The sequence below is a fragment of the Sinocyclocheilus rhinocerous genome, unplaced genomic scaffold (genome assembly GCF_001515625.1).
Source record: "Sinocyclocheilus rhinocerous isolate Xijiao unplaced genomic scaffold, SAMN03320098_v1.1 scaffold4355, whole genome shotgun sequence".
NCBI lineage: Eukaryota > Metazoa > Chordata > Actinopteri > Cypriniformes > Cyprinidae > Sinocyclocheilus > Sinocyclocheilus rhinocerous.
This window is the reverse complement of record NW_015665823.1, coordinates 203,472-221,904: the sequence shown is the minus strand read 5'-3', so window position 1 is coordinate 221,904 and position 18,433 is coordinate 203,472. Positions and strand designations below refer to the sequence as shown.

Here is an 18,433-nt window from a genome sequence, read left to right as displayed (position 1 = left end):
ATATGCTTTTTACAGTATAGAACGGTATCTACCTGCTGCCATCAGAGCAAGCGTAATTGCTGCATTCACGCGCTCCTCAGATGCTCTCATTTCCCGAGTTGTGCTTTTAAGTTGGAATGTGAAAACAACATGGACACTCGTGTTACTACAAAGATGTGTTGGATTTGTATTATTAGAGCTTTCCGACTCTTACGTCCATTTCGGAGAACCAGAGAACAAATATTTCAATCGATCGCTCAAGCATTGGTGGCACCGAAATCTGCGTTCTGATTCGGTTCTAGTACATGCCGGTTACATAGGTACCGGTACCGGTTTCGGTACCCAACCCTACTCTCTCGTGAACGTGCAAACGACAGTTAGCGAAAGCTAGAGATTACAGTTTATAAAGTTTTAAATATGGATACTTTTCACAAACGCATCACTTCAGAAGGCCTTTATTAACCCCCCGGAGCAGTGTGGAGCACTTTTTATGATGGATGGACGCACTTTTTTGGGCTTCAAAATCTCAACCCCTTATCACTGCCATTATAAAGCTTGGAAGAGCCAGGACATTTTTTAATATAACTCCGATTGTATTCGTCTCAAAGAAGAAAGTCATATACACCTAGGATGGCTTGAGGGTGAGTAAACCATGGGGTAATTTTCATTTTTGGGTGAACTATCCCTTTAACGAACAAAGAGTGTTATTGAGTTTAACGTGTACCTGGAGGACGATGGTGCCGTAAGCATTCTTCAGTATATTTACGACGTCCCCATGAGTCAAACCATCCAGAGACTGAGAGTTGATGCTCACAATCCTGTCACCTACCTAAGAGAGGTACATTAAAGGAAAAAAATCATTTGAAATTCATTCACACCGCTACAAACCCAATCCCCAGCAGTACCCTTCACACCCAAACTACTGTATGATGCTTAATCAATAACTCTCGGCCTGATTTACACAGGACGAAAGTGGAAAATGAGCAACAGAAAGGAACAGGAAAGGCAAGGATGCCGTACTTTGAGGCGATGTGTCCTGGCAGCCACACCGTTGGCCTGGATCATGGCGATGAAGATGGGGATGTCGCCTAGAGGACTGCCCTTACCACCCGCTATACTGACACCCAAAGCATCGGTGGGACCCTGAGAGAGTGAGACAAGGGTGCAATAAAACTGAAACTATTGAGCACCATAGCTAAACCTATACTGAGCTGTTCAGAGGTAAATGGGCTTACCCGTGTGATCTCCACTGTCCGAACACCTGGCTCTGTCCCTGGAGGGATATAAAAATCACATTAACTTTCGATTTACAAACCTTTAAAAGTTTAAAGGGATAGTTTGCCCAAAAATGAATATTCTGTCATTAATTACTCACCCTCATGCCATTCCAAACCCATAAGACCTTCTAGATGCACAGATTAAGATATTTTTAATGAAATCCGAGAGCTTTCTGACCCTGCATAGACAGCAACACAACTGACACGTTCAAGGCCCAGAAAGGTGGTAAGGACATCGATAAAATAATCCATGTGACATCAGTGGTTCAACCGTAATATTATGAAGCTACGAGAATACTTTTTGTGCTCAAAGAAAATGAAAATAATAACTTTATTCAACAATTTCTTATCTTCCATGTCAGTCTTCACCGGCATTCATGACAGTACCACGACAGTACCTCTCTTTGCAAGCAAGGTGCAGTGCATGTGTGTTCTATATCAGACTCCTAAACCAGCAGCATCACACACATTTGTCGTGGTACTGTTGTGAATGCCAGCAAAGACTGACACTGAAGAGAAGAAATGTTGAATAAAGTCATTATTTCTGTTTTCTTTGCATGCAAAAAGTATTCTCATAGCTTCATAACATTACGGTTGAACCACGGATGTCACATGGACTATTTTAATGATGCCCTTACTACATTTTTGGGCCTTGAATGTGGAAGTTGCAATGCATTCTAAGCTCTCGGATTTCATCAAGAATATCTTAATTTGTGTACCGAAGATGAACAAAGGTCTTACGGGTTTTAAACGACATGAGGGTGACATTAATGTCAGAATGTTCCTGAACTATCCCTTTAAATGAGTAAACCATGAGATCCCACTTGCTCGATGGGATTAAAAGTGGTTGCTGAAAGTAAAACTTTTGTGAAATTTCTTGAGCAAAAAAGGTCCATTGTCCTTTGGGATGTATAAAGGACAGCTAACAAAAAAAGTCACTTTAAAACCAAGTAGATTTCTGATGGTCAATGTGGCAAATTTGTGCAACCAACTTAAACCCTGCTAGGGGAAATCTTTCGTCCTTACACGAAATTCCTGATAGCATGGATTCCTAACAAAATAACTGGAAAATATGACAAACAACAGCAAATGTGACTGCAATTTTAATCTAATTCAAACAATAGAAGAAAACAAGCACACTGTTTACAGAGGCACTTTCTAAACACTGCCGCTAGCTGTCGACAGATAAGAAAAGTGTTGTTTTAAGGCTGATTTACAGCCGTTTTATGGTTGTTTCCTGCTACTTCAGTGCTGATGTGGTGCAAGAAGTACCTGTGCTTTTGCTGTTGGGCTCGATGATGTTTCGGCTGTTGTTATTGAGGGTTTGAGAGGGGGGCGGAACAACGGCAGGGGGCGTGGGGGTTGGGGTGCTGCTGTTGGCGCTCACATGGCTCATCTAAAGGAGAAAGAGTTCGCTGAAGGTGCTATTCCACACATATACACAAAATACTCATGCCATCGCACATGCATACGTTAGAGTTCGGCATGCTGGACTTTTAAGACGTGGCGGGAAAGCCCAATGAGGTGTAGGACACGGGCTACACACCTGACTTCCCTGGGAGGTGCGTCTGGAAGAGATCCAGGAGGCAGCCTTCAGTCGGCCCAGTTCCAACAGCACCTTGCCCCTGGCGCACTGCAGGATCACAGCACACACGTTGACGCACACACAACCTTGGCATTGTGGGCTGTGTCTTCTCGCTCGTATCCTCTCCAACACACTTTCACATACTTTCGAGAACCTTTACACATGTGCAAAGGCCTGATGCCACAACATAACACCCTCACTCTCGTCCAGAGAGCCAAACCCACTGAGCCAAATGACACGGGCTCAGTGCAACCTTATTCAAGCCAACATTTCCCAGAATTCCACCAACTGGCACAATACTGCAGCTTCTTTTTGCCCTGTTCACAACATTATCGTGAAGGCCTTTTCACATGCCTCCCAAAGAACTGCAGAGAGTGCCATGAATAGACAATTTTCGATTCATTTTCATAAACTATATAATGTATATAATATATTGTAATATGTATAATATATAATAGTGTATTATATAAATATATATATATACATATACATACATACATATATATACACACACACACAACGTGATGTTTAAGCTAAAATAAAAAAAATCGAAACATCCTAACAACATGATGGACTTACCTATATATACATCTTTGTATGTAAATGTGTGTGTGTGTGTGTGTTTGTATATTACATAAACAACATTTAGTCCGGTTTCAGCTAAAAATCAAACAAATAAAACATTCTATGAACTTTTTTGCGTTATTTGTAACACTTTTATTACTCAATTCAATTTGTTGTTATTAACTTAAGAAAAAAAATGTGGAGGTAATGCTGGAGCTTGACGAAATTTCTGGGAGTTAGTGTTGGACGTTACATGAATTTGAATATAATCTTAAAACTTACAAAAGGGTTGGGTTGGATATTGTTTAATATCAAATTTTAAGCATATTTTTGGGGACAGCTGATATGCTGATATCTAAGCTGACCATAACAAAAACTATGATAAACCAATGTGATGCTACTGTTTAAATTTATTACAGGAGGCCAAAACCGTTATATGAAGTGTGTTTTAGAGTGAACATGCGTTTGAACTCCATATAAACCAATGAAACAGGTTGGTTAGATACCACATTCAATTTGACAGTACATCTTGTATGCTGACATATCTATCAATCATAGCCCATGCATAAAATTAAATATGATGTCTATACCGGCCATTATGATTATAAGACGTGGAATTCAGTGTTTTTGTCACTTGAGATGAATTATGTGATCCTACATAAAACTTTGGACCCCCATGAATTCTTCAAGTTCTTTTTAATAGGAATGAACATTGCAAACATTTTTTTTATTTTTTATCAAATCTTTTTGAAATCATTACTGTAACTGTAGACAAAACAAAATGTTTAAATAAGAAATCCGAAATTGTTTATAAATACCACAGGCCTCAACAGCCACTAAATACACAACCAAACAGCGACACCTAGTGGCAGCATATTGCAACTGCCGCTCCAACTAACTCTGCTCTTGTAATCTAGTTTTGAAACGTGTTGTAAACTGGGCTTTGGGTTTTAGGATTGAGGTGGAGCTCACCTTGAGAATGGCAGCGACGGTCTCCTGTGAGGCCTGTCTCATGTCCTCTCCATCCACAGACAGGATCTGATCACCCTGCATCAGTCTGCCGTCCAGATCAGCCGCTCCGCCCTTCACCACATCCGAGATGAACACACCCTTACCATTTCTGAAGATGGAGAAAAGGAGAACGAGGAAATTTAGTGTCATGTTTGTGTACAACCAAAATAGTTACTGTATTGTGCAGATTGTTTTATTTATTTTTTTATATTATTGTATTGTGCATTTAATTTTATTATTTTATTTTAAAATGATTATTATTTGGTGCATTTTATTTTATTGTATTATTTAAAAATTATTATAGTATTATAGCATAACTTATTTTTTTTTCTCAAAACTATTACTGTGTAAAACTACTAATATTATTTAGTTTTTATTTTATTCTATTATTTTTAAAAAGATTTTTACTGCATTGTACATTTTATCTTATTTTGAATTAGTGTATTGTGCATTTCATTCTATTATTTTATTTCAAAATGATTATTGTACTGTGCATTTTATTGACAAGTCGCTTTGGATAATTGTACTGTGCAATTTGAAAATGCAAGTTGCTTTGAATAAAAGTGTCTGCTAAATGAATAAATGTAAATGTAAATATATTATTTTAAAATATGATATTGTGCATTTTTTTATTTTAAAATAATGATTATATTTTATTATGCATTGTTTTATTTATTTGAAAAATACTTTATTGCCAAATAAAACATTATTGTACTATGCATTTTATTATATTATTTTCAAAATTACTGTACTCTGCATTTTATTAAGATACTACTTTAAAATGATTTTTTATTGAGCTTTTTATTTTATGCTATCATTTTAAAATGATTACTATTGTATTGTGCATTTTATTTATCTTTTCACTTTAAAATGATTACTGGTTTTTCCATTCTTTCCCTTTTCTCCTCATAAGGAAAACAAGCTTGCACTCACCTCTTCCCAACAATGCTCAGGCCCAGCCCGCGTCCGGTTCTCTTCTGAAGTTCAACACGGAACATGTCGAGGTTCTCCTCGTCCCTGTATTGCGTCTCGTCGCGCAGGACCGTCAACCGCACTTTGGCCGGTGTTTGCCGTAGAGCAGCTATTGCATCTTCATGAGCCACGCTCCGCAGATCTACTCCATTCACCTGCAGGGGGCGCCAGAGAACACAGTCTCCTTACGCATTTACCAAGAATACAATTATGCAAAATTAACGCTATAGAGAATTACTTAAAAAATATATATATTAAAAAAACAATAAAAATGACACAAAATTACTAAAAAGTCAACTGAAATAAAAAATAAATATGAAAATATAAAAATAAAAGCTAATTCATAATGATGAAATAAATACAGCACATTCAGCACATAGCAAAAGCTTATGCTGACACTACTCTATGTCCAGCAGATGGCGCTATTGTCAAAGTTAAATACAGAGAAGCACTGTTCAGATCTATAATGATTCACAATAATGCCATCAAATTTCCATTTTGCTCAAGGCAGACCATCTGTCAGTGACATTACAGAGGCGTCCCGCTCTACAACCTTACAACACACTCTCATACACACAAACAGACCTCGAGAATCTGATCTCCGGCCCAGACACGACCGTCCCGCGCTGCCGCCCCCTCCTCATACACTTCATGAATCACTATGGCATCCTGAAAAGAGGAGAAATATGTGTGAAGAGGAGAAATATGGCAAAAAAAGAGAAAGAAACTATAAATTCCTATCACTTGTTTCTTAAAGGAACAGCTCACCTACAAATTCTGTCATCATTTACTCAGCCTTACATTGTTTCAAATGCGTATGAAACAGAACAATTACAATGAACAGAAATTGAAGCTTCAAAGCTTCATAAAGGATACAAAAGTAACACAAATTGACTCTTTAGCCATCTTTCAAGTCTTCTGAAATCATACCATAGATTTGTGTGGAAAACAATAAAAGTTAAAATGAACTTATCAGTGATTAATATTAAAATTAGCTTATTTTCCATTTTAGTTTAAGATTTAGTACATTTTGTTAGTGCTTGTCATTTTTTGTTTTCTATTTCTACACAGCTATTTATTTTTATTTCAGTTTTAGTTTGAGTAATTTTAATACTTCAGTCATTTTTAGTGCTTTAGTACTTTAACCTAAATTATATTTAGTTGCCAAGGCAAAATCCTTGATAAAGATTTTCATGTAATATTTAAATTTTATAGTATTTCAGCTGTATTTTAATTACTGAAAACTATTTTTAATAGTTTTAATTTTAGTTGATAATATCAACAATGGTCATAATGCACTGAAAATGACATTTTCTACTTTTGTGAATCAATCATTCTTTTCAATTGGATCTTTTTAATGAATCTCTCTCGGTTCACAAAAATTGAATGATTTGTTTACGAATTAAACTGATCAGTTTCTCGAGTTCAACTCACTGACTTCATTCGGTTAAGAGCTCACAGGAGGAAAAGATTATCACCGAATAACTGATAACAAAAATTGTCAGTCTGTTCCTCGTACAAAACCTTTGTAACACAAGTAATAGTGCATGTGTCCTATGGATAAATTTTATGATACTTTTATTTGCATCCTTTATTGAAGCTTGAAAGCTTTAGTCACTATTATTTGTAACTGAATGGAAAAGAGTAACCTGCACATTTTCTGAAATATCTTCTTTTGTGTTCCACAGAAGCGAGTATGTCGTACTGATTTGGAGCGACATGAGCATGCATCATTTCTGCTCCCCTTCACCTTTAAAATCCTTTTTTATAAAAACACACACCGAAAAAAATTTTTTTCTGCTGAAAACCTGTGGAGCCCGAGGGCTGGTTTTGTTGACTCATGGAAGCCTTTGACAGCTAAACTAGCCCACAGAGCTGGAGCGCTGCAGAATTATGATGGCGAGGTGGCAGTACACTGATAAAAACCTGAGGCGATGCTCGTCTCTGCAGTCGGGCAGAGAAAGTCAGGGCAGACAAAAAGCTCCTGCTGTGACCTGCCTGTTCCGATGCAGCCCTGCGGCACACTAGAAAGAATGAGCCCTGTCACTTTTATCTAGCTATTTTTTAAACATAAGAAAGCAACCTGGGTGTGTATGCTACCAAATCTAGGTAAAAATAAGCAATCAACAACAATAAATGTGCTATTGACTGAAACTGACATTAAAATGACTCATTCATGCATGTTTCAATCAAAGGAGCTGTATGTGATTTCTGCCTTTTTGCTAACTAACACTTAAATCACTGATTTACAAAACTGAAATCATAAAAAAGAAAAAAATACAAAAGACATAATACAAAAAAAAATACAACAGAAAAAAACAAAACACAAAACTAAACACAAAAACAAAAAGCCGAAAGATGAAAACTATATAGAAAAAAATTTGAAAAATACAAATAAAATACAAAATTAGTTACAAAATATAAACAAAGAAAATAAAAAAGCAAAAATTAAAAAACACAAAAGACAAATCAAAAACTAAAAAGAAAAACAAAAAATTAAAATAAAACAAAACTGAACAAAAAACATAAAAAAACAATCAATAACAAACCTAGCAAAAATGTAATCATAAAAAAGAAAAAAATACAAAAGACATAATACAAAAAAAAAATACAACAGAAAAAAACAAAACACAAAACTAAACACAAAAACAAAAAGCCGAAAGATGAAAACTATATAGAAAAAAATTTGAAAAATACAAATAAAATACAAAATTAGTTACAAAATATAAACAAAGAAAATAAAAAAGCAAAAATTAAAAAACACAAAAGACAAATCAAAAACTAAAAAGAAAAACAAAAAATTAAAATAAAACAAAACTGAACAAAAAACATAAAAAAACAATCAATAACAAACCTAGCAAAAATGTAAACAAATACAAAAGAATGACAAAACAAAAAACTAAATAAAAAACAAAAGACAGCAAAAACTGAACAGAAAAAAAAAAATACAAAAGACAAACGCACAAAAAAAAGAAAACAAAAAAGGCAAAATAGCAAAAAACTAAGACAAAATAAAAAAACAAAACCAAAAAATATAGTAAAATTAAAACAAATACAAAAGGCAAGGCAAAACAAAACAGAAAAACAAAAAAAACAACAACAAAACAATACAGAAAAATAATAGCCAAAAACAAACAAAAACAATTAATAAAAAAAAGCAAAAACGTACAAAATAAAGCAAAGCACATTTTATTTCTGGTATCATACCAGCTGCGTATCTTTGCCGCCGACTATACTGAGACCTAGTCCAGACCGGCCTTTAGAAATTTCAATAACAGTCTCTTGACCTGGAACTATGGGACACGTAGCAGGGTCTGAAACACACAGAGAGAGATAAAGATGATGCAAGTCCTTCATGTTCGGTGTTTTTAAAAACACTCAGTGAAAAGAAAATGAATTCCTCTTGGAAAAAACAACAACTGTCAGTGTTCAAAGAGGCAGAGGCAAATCCACATGGCAGCGCTGTGTTGTTTTCATTTCAGTCTTGATTAAACATGCATTTGGGCACCACAGATTGCAGCGCTACATCAAAAAAAAAAAAGTCCATATAAACATGAAAATTAAAGTAACAACGTAAAGCGTTTTAAACAAAATCTGTGACACTGAGCGTGTTGCACCTTTGCTGCAGTACTCGAAGTCAGGGCTGGTGCCAGAGACTGGCACGGATGATCCCGAGGACGTGACCTCCAAAGAACTGGCTGACGGCCTGGTGGAATTCCTCTGGATATTTGGAAGACTGGTGATCTGGAGACAATCCAGGACAAGGGCGAGTTTGCAGGAGAGAGACACAGAGGTTAGACTGTTTACTAACAGCTGCCATGTTTTGTCTAGGCAGAGCTTTCATGTTTTGGCACCTGTTTAAATTAGTAAAAATCTCATCCAACTCACATGCAACTAAAGTTAACAGGAACTCAAAATTAATGCATTAATGATGACTAAGAAAGTTAAATGTGCTGCAAATGGTGTTTTGTGTAGCACAAACATATACTTTAATGAACAAACACACCTGCTCCACAAGAGGCTTGGGTGACTGTTCGCTTGGAGACTCCAATATCTTCTCTGAGGATTTCAGCTTCTGAGAAGATTAATAGACCGTAATTAGTTCTATCACTCAGTATAACGGACTACACAACCCAAATTTAATGGAGCAATTATGAAACTAACATTCTTGGCACTTTTTGATTCATGAGTAAAACGGCAATGATAGGAATGCATTACTATTGATGTGGTAAATGTTTTAAACATTTGTTAAAAAATTCCATAAATACATTGGCTGCATTAAAAATCTGGTATTCAAAATTTTAAAGCTGAAAATAAAAATTATATATATATATATATATATATAATCTATCTATCTATCTATCTATCTATCTGTCTGTTCATAAATGTACATTTAAATATAGATATTATAAATATCTTAAATAAATATTTATTTTTATTTAAGATATTTATAGATTTATAAATATATTTAAGATTTACATAAATATTTAATTATAAATAATATAAAAAACAATATAAATAATTTATGTAGCTATTGCATTAATACAGAAAATTGGCAAAGTATATTAATTTCAGTATAAATATGCATACTACAACTAAAAGTCACTCATTAAATGAAAAATGCTTTAACATTACATCATTATGCTGGATGTTTGCCTATTGTCGTGGAAAAAAATAGGTTATTTTGCAATTTTCACCCAAATTTTCTATGAATACAGTGGGGTTCAAAGACCTGAAACTGCATTAAAAATCTGGGTTTCTGAAATGTATTTAATATATATATATATTATTTTATAAATAAGCTGAAAATAAAAATGTAAAAAGTTGTAAAAATTACTTAAATCAAATAATAAATTATCAAATACATATTATACATATTGAAATATAAATTGACTTATAAATACTATATAATAACAAATTATTTATATGGGTATTTTACATATACAATAAATTGCATAGCATACTGAGCACAGTATACATTTTGCAAATATAGTACAAGTACTATATGATTCTGAACGTACTCATTGAGATCTTCTTAGGTGTTCCTCACCTTCAATGCTGACTCTTCATCTCTGAAAGTCTCCTGCATCTGATCTGTCTGAGTGGAGCTCACGGGCCGCACCACGCTGGGCTGATCCGGTATGAGGAGTCAGGCAAACAGGTAAAATAAAGCGCGAGGCCTAGAGCCTCAACTAGGTCAAAACGGCATTCGCCGCCTCCATCTAGGACAGAGTTAAGCTAGAGGCAGCCGATGACAATGAGCTGCTGTTTAGAGTCAAGCGCCTGTTTGTTTATCGAAAAACAAATCCACATTTAGGGCAGAAACAGCTGGTCCGAGCTCAGACCGACAATGAGGGGATGAAAGCAAGGGGAGATGGGATAGAGTCGTAAAACGCTGAGTCAAGAGTCATTATTCTTTTTATAATGATGGCAATAGTTGCTACGTTCTTGCATCACATCTGTTGAAAAGTCTGGCTTACAAGCATAACAGACTGAAGTGAAATTTTTTTTTATTCACTGCACTCTTCACTTTTATTAGACTCTATATGAAACAGTATTTTTATAGAATCTTTATTCGTGTATAATTATTAATATTTGTATAATCAATACCTTGATTATCGGCGGCTCAGGTGAGTTTCTGCTCAGAGCGAGGCTCTCGGGTAACTGTGGCTTCTCTGCTGGAGCTGGAACTGCTGGCGTATTTAGATGTGTCTGAAAAACAGTTCTGAAATCAGCTGAACTCTTCTAACTTTTAGCAGTGCAGGAAGGGGTGAGGACCTCTAATTACCTCAATAAATTAATTAAAGAATTAAGTAAGTACATGAATGAATAAAAAAAAATTAATATTGTCATAGAAATAAAAGAAAAAACTATTTATTATTAATATATTAAATATTAAATGTGACATCTATATTTATTTGTACACGTAAAATGTAAAAATTTAATAATAATTTGTAAAGTTTTTCTTTTTTAAATTATTATTTTTAAATATTTTTTCCTGAAAGTGAAAGTGAAATTGCTGTAGATTGTGGCACAGCATATTCAATGTGTGTGTTATGTGGAACGTAATTTTGGACCAATGAGTTTTCATGGTGGCCAACAAAATTGTGCTATAACACATTGCTTGATGTGGTTAGGACAAAACAGGCAATTTATGCGAAAAATACATAAACAAATAGATAAATAAATAAAATATCATATTAAAACAATAAATATATAATCTAATAATAGAATAATAACAATAACAGGTTAATGTTAATATATTAAATATTAAATATTAAATGTGTTATCTATATTTTTAAACATTAAATTAACAAATGTATTTAAAGGAACACTCCACTATTTTTGAAAATAGGCTCATTTTCCATCTTGCTCAAAAATGACCAAAGAGTTTCGATATTTTTCCTATTTAAAACTTGACTTACATCGTGTACCAAGACCGACGGAAAATGAAAAGTTGAATTTTTCTCTCATTCCGGAGTAATAATCAAGGAACTTTGGGAGTTGGAAAATGAGCCTATTTTCAAAAATAGTGGAGTGTTCCTTTAAAATGTATTAATTTGTGTTTAAATTAAAATATATATTTTTATAATTTAAAAAATGTATGTATGTATTTATTTATTTACTTTTTTCTTGAAGGCATAACATGAGCATAAGCATGACATTTATGTTATGTGGAGCATGATTTTGGACCAATGAGTTTTCATGGTGGTTGACAAAATTATTAGGACAAAACAGGCAATTTATGCAATAAATAAATAAAATATTATCAGATTAATATAATAATATATAATATAATAATACAATATATTAAATATCAAATGTGATATCTAGATTTTAAAATATTACATTAACACATTCATTTATACTTAAAACTGGACAAAAAGTCAGATTTACAGAGAAGAAACTCCGTAAACACAGATTCTAATTAAGTCATATATGTCCGTTCATAATGTACCATACCTCACTGGAGAAGAACAAGGAAGGCTGGGAAGGAAAAGGAGCGACAGCCATTTGATTGATAGCATCTTCATTCCTATCAACCGACAGAAAAGATTTAATATTAATAACCATTCACAGCAAATCACATGCAATGACAAAAAAGTAGAAAGCATTCACACAATTTTACAAAAACAGTGACACAATCTTTCAATTATTTGTAATTTCACCAGCAAAACATCTTGAAGGGACAGTTCACCCAAAAATAAAAAAATCGGTCATTATTTACTCACCCTCATGTCGTTCCAAATCTGTAAGAGTTTCTTTCTTCTGTTGAACACACAAAAAAATATATTTTGAAGAATGTGAACCTGATGGTAGCCATTGACTTCCATAGTATTTTTTCAAACTATGGAAGTCAATGGCTACCGTCAACTATGGTTACCAACATTCTTCAAAATATCTTCTTTTGTGCTCAACAGAACTCATAAGGTTTGAAACAAATTGAGGGTGAGTAACTGATAACAGTATTTTTGGGTGAACTATCCCTTTAAAAACCGCATATCCAAGAAAAATAATTCCCATCCTTTCGATGACGCCAAAATTGGCCCGGCTCACTCTCTACTTCTCATGTTCCCACATGGCTCTTGGCAGATTTATCTGCTCAGATCGATAAGGACTGATGGACCAGATGAATTGAGCTGTTGCGCTATGAATCCTCGAGTAACGAGTAATATCGCTCCCTATACCCCTCCTTCTGTTCACCTTGGCGTTATTGTCTTTGCTCACTAAATGACCCATTTCCAATTACGGTCAAGTTGAGGTCAACGTAGGTGATCAGAATTTATGAAACGATCAATCCTCAAGCTTGTTTCCAAATAACCCCTACTGATCGAAACACCAAATCTGAACTAGTGTCCTGATTTCATCCAGCTCCGAAATCTCTTCGCTAAACAACTCGGAATGAGACGGTGACATTTTGCCGTTCGCGTCACAGGCGGACACGGTTACATCTTGACCACTGGCCAGTTACGCTGAAATGGCAACCTGCTTTCCTCTATTGCATTCCATCATGTGTAGCCAAATGACTTTTGACACAATACAAATCATTTAACAAGGGCTTTCCGGCAAACTGGGCATCCATTAAAGTGAATCTATTAACATTCAGTAGCACGTTAACGTTGTTTTGATAGACGTAAACAGAGCTGCCCGTCATATTTCTCAGACCTCTGATAATTAGCTGTAGATAGCGAGGAGATATTGGCGTCTTTACACAGCCGTTATCAGCAAAACCTGTCGGACTGACAAAACAAGCAGTCAAATAAAGGTCAAGCTAACAAATACTCTTACAAAAACCTGAGATATGAACAGAAACAGATGATAAGTCTCTGATTACGCCTGTAATGACAAAGCCAGCTTTCGTTTATGATGGACTGAAGGGCTGTGCTGCGTTAAAACCATGTGTTGCATTACAAAAATCATCTAAGCGATCAAAAAACGCTTTATAGCGATAGCAGTTCCAGTTTATTAAACCATATCACACCTCACTCTCTGGATGGGAGGACATGACAACTCCAGAAATACTGCTATTAAAATGCGATCAAGTATCACATTATCGAGTCAAAAGCGAGACGCGCAGAAACGTGAAGCGCAAAGGGAAAAATGGTATCACAAGCTCAAACTCGACTGAAACGAAACTTTATTATTTTGCATATATATGTGGCATTATATTGACTCCATATCACATCAAATGTATCAATGTCACATGGCTTTGCTCGTGTTGCCAATACACACAAGCCAGCATGTGTTTGATTTGGTACTTGGGAACAATGACTCCACTTTTCAAAGTGACAAGAGACAGAGATAACTTGATATGGAGTTAAAAATGCTAAACAGCTATTATAACCCTAGAACGCATATTTGGGGTCAAATTGACTGGTAAGTTGTGATTTTTGAAATATTTTATTGATAAAGTATTTATAAAACAGTAGGCAAAAAAAAGACCCGGGTGACCAAACATTCACACACACGCACACGCAGACACAGACACACACACACATGCACACACACACAGACACCCCCCCCCCACCACACACACACACACATAAAGTGTAAAAACTGCAAAAATAAATTATTTTTCTCTTTACTCATGTTAACTTCAGATGGGAATTTTTAATGAAAGTACTGGCACTGACTTAGATTGCTTCAATCATACACAGACTGCAATTGCCTCCTTAAAAAGCCTATTTTATGATCCTAATTAGCCATGGTGCCTTGGATTTTGGACAGGAGAAAAAATGCAATACATTCGTTTTTGGGCAAGTGAGATTGCTTGGTTTGAGTAATTGCAAGAAGGGAAGAATGTCAGTTTCTGCAAGCTTGTTTGGTTGAAGCTCAAGACTGACAATAATGCACAACATTTTGAGCTTGTTATAAATATTAGAGCTGTCAATGAGTTAATAATTGATAATTATATTATTCTTGAATTTGTTGCAATTAATCACACATTTCAAAGCTCCAGAGGTAAAAACTAACACATTATAATAAATTCATGATCTCATTATTTTTAATGAGTTAAAGAATTCATCACAACGCTGAAATGAAAGTAATTTCTTAGTAATGCACAGATGGTAGTGTGTGAAAACAGCAGGCTGAGGGTCGTGTCTTAGGGTCTCTTACCTGACTAGGACAAGTTTGACCTTTGATGCGGCGCTTTTTATTATGGCCGATGCGTTCTGGTGGCTCCTGCCATACAACACCTGGTTGTTTATCTGATGGAAGCACAAGAAATTCTGTTAGCACAGGACAAAAAACAAGACTTGTCACAGAAAACAGTAAAATGATGTTAACATTGTAGTTTTATCATATTTATATGCAGTAATCTAGGTAAATCAAAATTATTCACATAGTTTTTCCTCCAAAGAAAGCCATTGTTATTACCATGGAACATAGTAAAACAAAACAACAAAACTGCGTGAAACTGGAATATACAGATAATATTTGAAACAGGATCATGTAAATGAACTGCAACAAAGGTAAAACTGAAAAACTTGGTGGAAAACCAAACCAAACAAAACAAAACCAAACAAAACCAAACAAAACAAAACAAAACAAAACAAAACAAAACAGAGAAACTTGGGATGAAATGGCAACAAAACAAATAAACAAATGAAAAAAAAAAAAAAGTTAACATTTAAAAAATAAATCTGAGTAATGTGGGGGGAATGTTAAAACAAAAACACAAAACAAAACAAAACAAAAACTAAAAACAAAACAAAACAAAAAAACACCAAAAAAGTGTAAAATGTAAGAGTATAACTGAGGTGTCAAAAACAAATAAACAAACAAAAAAAACAGAGAAACTTGGGGGGGAAATGGCAAAAAAAGAAAAAATGTAACAATGTGACAATTTTAAAAGTAAAAATGAGAAACTTGGGGGGGATGTCAAACAAAAACGACGACAACAAAAAACTGCAACATAGGAAAAATGGAGAAAGGTGGGGGGAAACAAAAACAAACAAACAAAAAAAATAAGATGTGTGAAAATTTAAAAAGTACAACTGAGAAACTTGGGGGAAATGGCAACAAAACAATAAAAAGAACAACAGAACACAAAACAAAACACACACACACAAAACTGCAACAAATCAGTTAAAACAGAAATGTGGGAGAAACTGGCAACAAAACAAAATTAAAAGGTAAAACGGTAAAACTGAGAAACTTGGGGGGAAAACAGCAACAATTTGCGGCCAAACTTTACACTTACACTCCCAACCTGAAATCTTAATATTGGAAAAAGTTGTGTCTGTCTGTCATGTCCATGTTATTTGTCAACAACCAATATACAGACAAAACTGCATCTACATTTGAACTCAGAGAACCACATCCCTAAAAACCTGTGGTAATACCATGGTATTTTTTGTAAGAGTTTGAAGTGTTTACAAATAACCGCATCCGAGTTTGCGAACACGTATTTGAGACCGTTTGACTTGTGTCTCCAATCACCTGTGACAGAATCATTAGGCAGGAGCACTAGCGGATCGTGACTAATGCCGCAGTGTGTTCACGTCTAATGGAGATAGATATTAGACAAAGGTCAGCGAGCACGGCTCTGAGCCTCGCCTGCTCCAGGCCTCAAATTCCACACCAAAATACAGCATTCGTACGTGTCGACCAAATTGCTAAATCGATAGGCAATTCTGAGGAGGAAACGAACGTGGAAACCAAAATGCCATCTGGACGGGAAAAGATCAGGGAATTTATTGTGGGATGCAGCAATACGATGGACCAGCTGAGTTCATTCCGAAATGAATTGCGAATGCCTTCCTGAATTTGAGCTGAATGTAAATTAAAGTAGCAAACAGGATTCAGAGTCATTTGTAAGTCAACTAAAAGTGTAGTTTTAATAATACTTTGCTTTACTTTGTAAAGCATGAATTACTCATAAACATAATATAATATACACCCTGTGCTATTTTCAGAAATATTAGGTGATTTTAATTGCCTGTATAAATTTGTATTTAAATGTACTTTAAATGTCATAAATAAACATATAATAATATAATTACTAATAAATAATAAATATAATTACTAATTATATTTTATTGTCGTCTTTAATTTTATGGTCAAATACATTCACCAAAATGTTTCATAAATGATCTAATCAATTGATTAAATATTAATTTGTGGATTAGCTTTTTCTTAATATTTAATAAATTGAAGAAAAAATATCCCTGATGTCAGTAAAAAAATGATCATAATTTGTTACAATAACTGGTTTAAAATTTTTTTTAAATTATTCACGTGTCACAAAAAATTATCTATTTAAAATGACAGGAATTTTTTGTTAATAGACCTTCATATATATACACAATATGAATGATTATTAGATATTAATATATTATGAATATATTATGTATATTACATAAATAAATAAATAAATAAATTTTCCAAAGTTCCATTATATAATCCATTGATTAAATATTAAAATATGGATTTGCTTTTTTAAAAAACATTTTTTTTTTAAAATTTCAATAATCTGAGGGAAAACATATTCTTGACATCAGGGAATAAACAGCCATAATTTGTGAAAATGACTGGTTTAAAATAATTATTTAAATGTCACAAAGTTCAAAATTTTAAATGACAGGACAATTCAGTTTCTTGGTATTTAAATTTAATTCCAAATTCAACTTCCTGTGGGGTGTGGCCAATTCAAATCAAAGTCACACTCATGAATAAAAACATTAAAATTGTGCATGTATAAAAACATAAAAGTGACCTGCCGTTATCAGTGTGTTTTAACTCGCAATGAATTATGTCTTATGGTGAGGTTGTGGAGCTAGAGAAACACTTGGAGAGATAAAGCGAGCAGGAGAGGGAGGCAGAGAAATTGATAAGCACAGACACAGACAGTGAAACTGAGGGCAGGTGGCTTCATTTGAAATTCATCCGCCCATCTGAGGCAAAACCCCACACTCTCGTTTGTACATTAATAGTTGAGGCACAGATACAAACAGGTCGAGACAGAGATAGAGGGACCAGGTGATCCACATCCAGAACAGAGAGCCTGGCCACCACATCCCTCAAGACTCAAAGTGATTTTGGCTATATGAGACTGACCCAGACGACCCTCGAGCTCCATGCTTCATTCAGCATTAGACCAGAATGAGAATGAAATTGATGGAAACCACCATTTTCCCCTTGGATTACAAGGGGCTCAACAGGAAAAGGCTATTACCTAGAGAACGAAAAAATGAGAGGGACAGATATCTTCTAAATCCTGAGAACTGACCCATAATTCTTCACTGGAAGCTATGCTAGAGTCACTTTGTAAAAAAGGGTAGGGACAGCTTGGTTTAATACATATTTTTGTATTATTATGAATAAATTATATTATTTAAGCAATTTAGTTCACTCATTAATATTAATTCTATATAATAGTAAAAATATATAATATTAAATGTCGTTAATTCATAATTTAAAATTAGTCATTTAAAATTTTTATTTTTAGTATTTAATTTTTCAATAAATATAAAATATAGCAGTCTATACACACACATATTCATAAGTGGATGGAAGGAAGGAAGGAAGGAAGGAACGACAG

General features: G+C 34.4%; 1 protein-coding gene across 1 annotated transcript in view; it reads right to left on the bottom strand.

The window, feature by feature from the left end:
* The window catches only part of LOC107731530 (inaD-like protein), a 136,735-nt gene that overhangs the window by 10,184 nt on the left and 108,118 nt on the right, over positions 1–18,433 (bottom strand). Inside the window, exons 27-41 of the mRNA XM_016542641.1 lie at positions 15,007–15,098; positions 12,352–12,424; positions 10,999–11,100; positions 10,439–10,519; positions 9,395–9,463; positions 9,006–9,132; positions 8,596–8,702; positions 5,974–6,057; positions 5,350–5,543; positions 4,378–4,525; positions 2,803–2,889; positions 2,529–2,652; positions 1,215–1,252; positions 1,000–1,122; positions 704–808 (exon numbers count right to left, since the gene is read on the bottom strand). Of these exons, the coding sequence (XP_016398127.1) occupies positions 704–808; positions 1,000–1,122; positions 1,215–1,252; positions 2,529–2,652; positions 2,803–2,889; positions 4,378–4,525; positions 5,350–5,543; positions 5,974–6,057; positions 8,596–8,702; positions 9,006–9,132; positions 9,395–9,463; positions 10,439–10,519; positions 10,999–11,100; positions 12,352–12,424; positions 15,007–15,098 (1,554 nt within the window). The remainder of the gene's footprint in view (positions 1–703; positions 809–999; positions 1,123–1,214; positions 1,253–2,528; positions 2,653–2,802; positions 2,890–4,377; positions 4,526–5,349; positions 5,544–5,973; positions 6,058–8,595; positions 8,703–9,005; positions 9,133–9,394; positions 9,464–10,438; positions 10,520–10,998; positions 11,101–12,351; positions 12,425–15,006; positions 15,099–18,433) is intronic.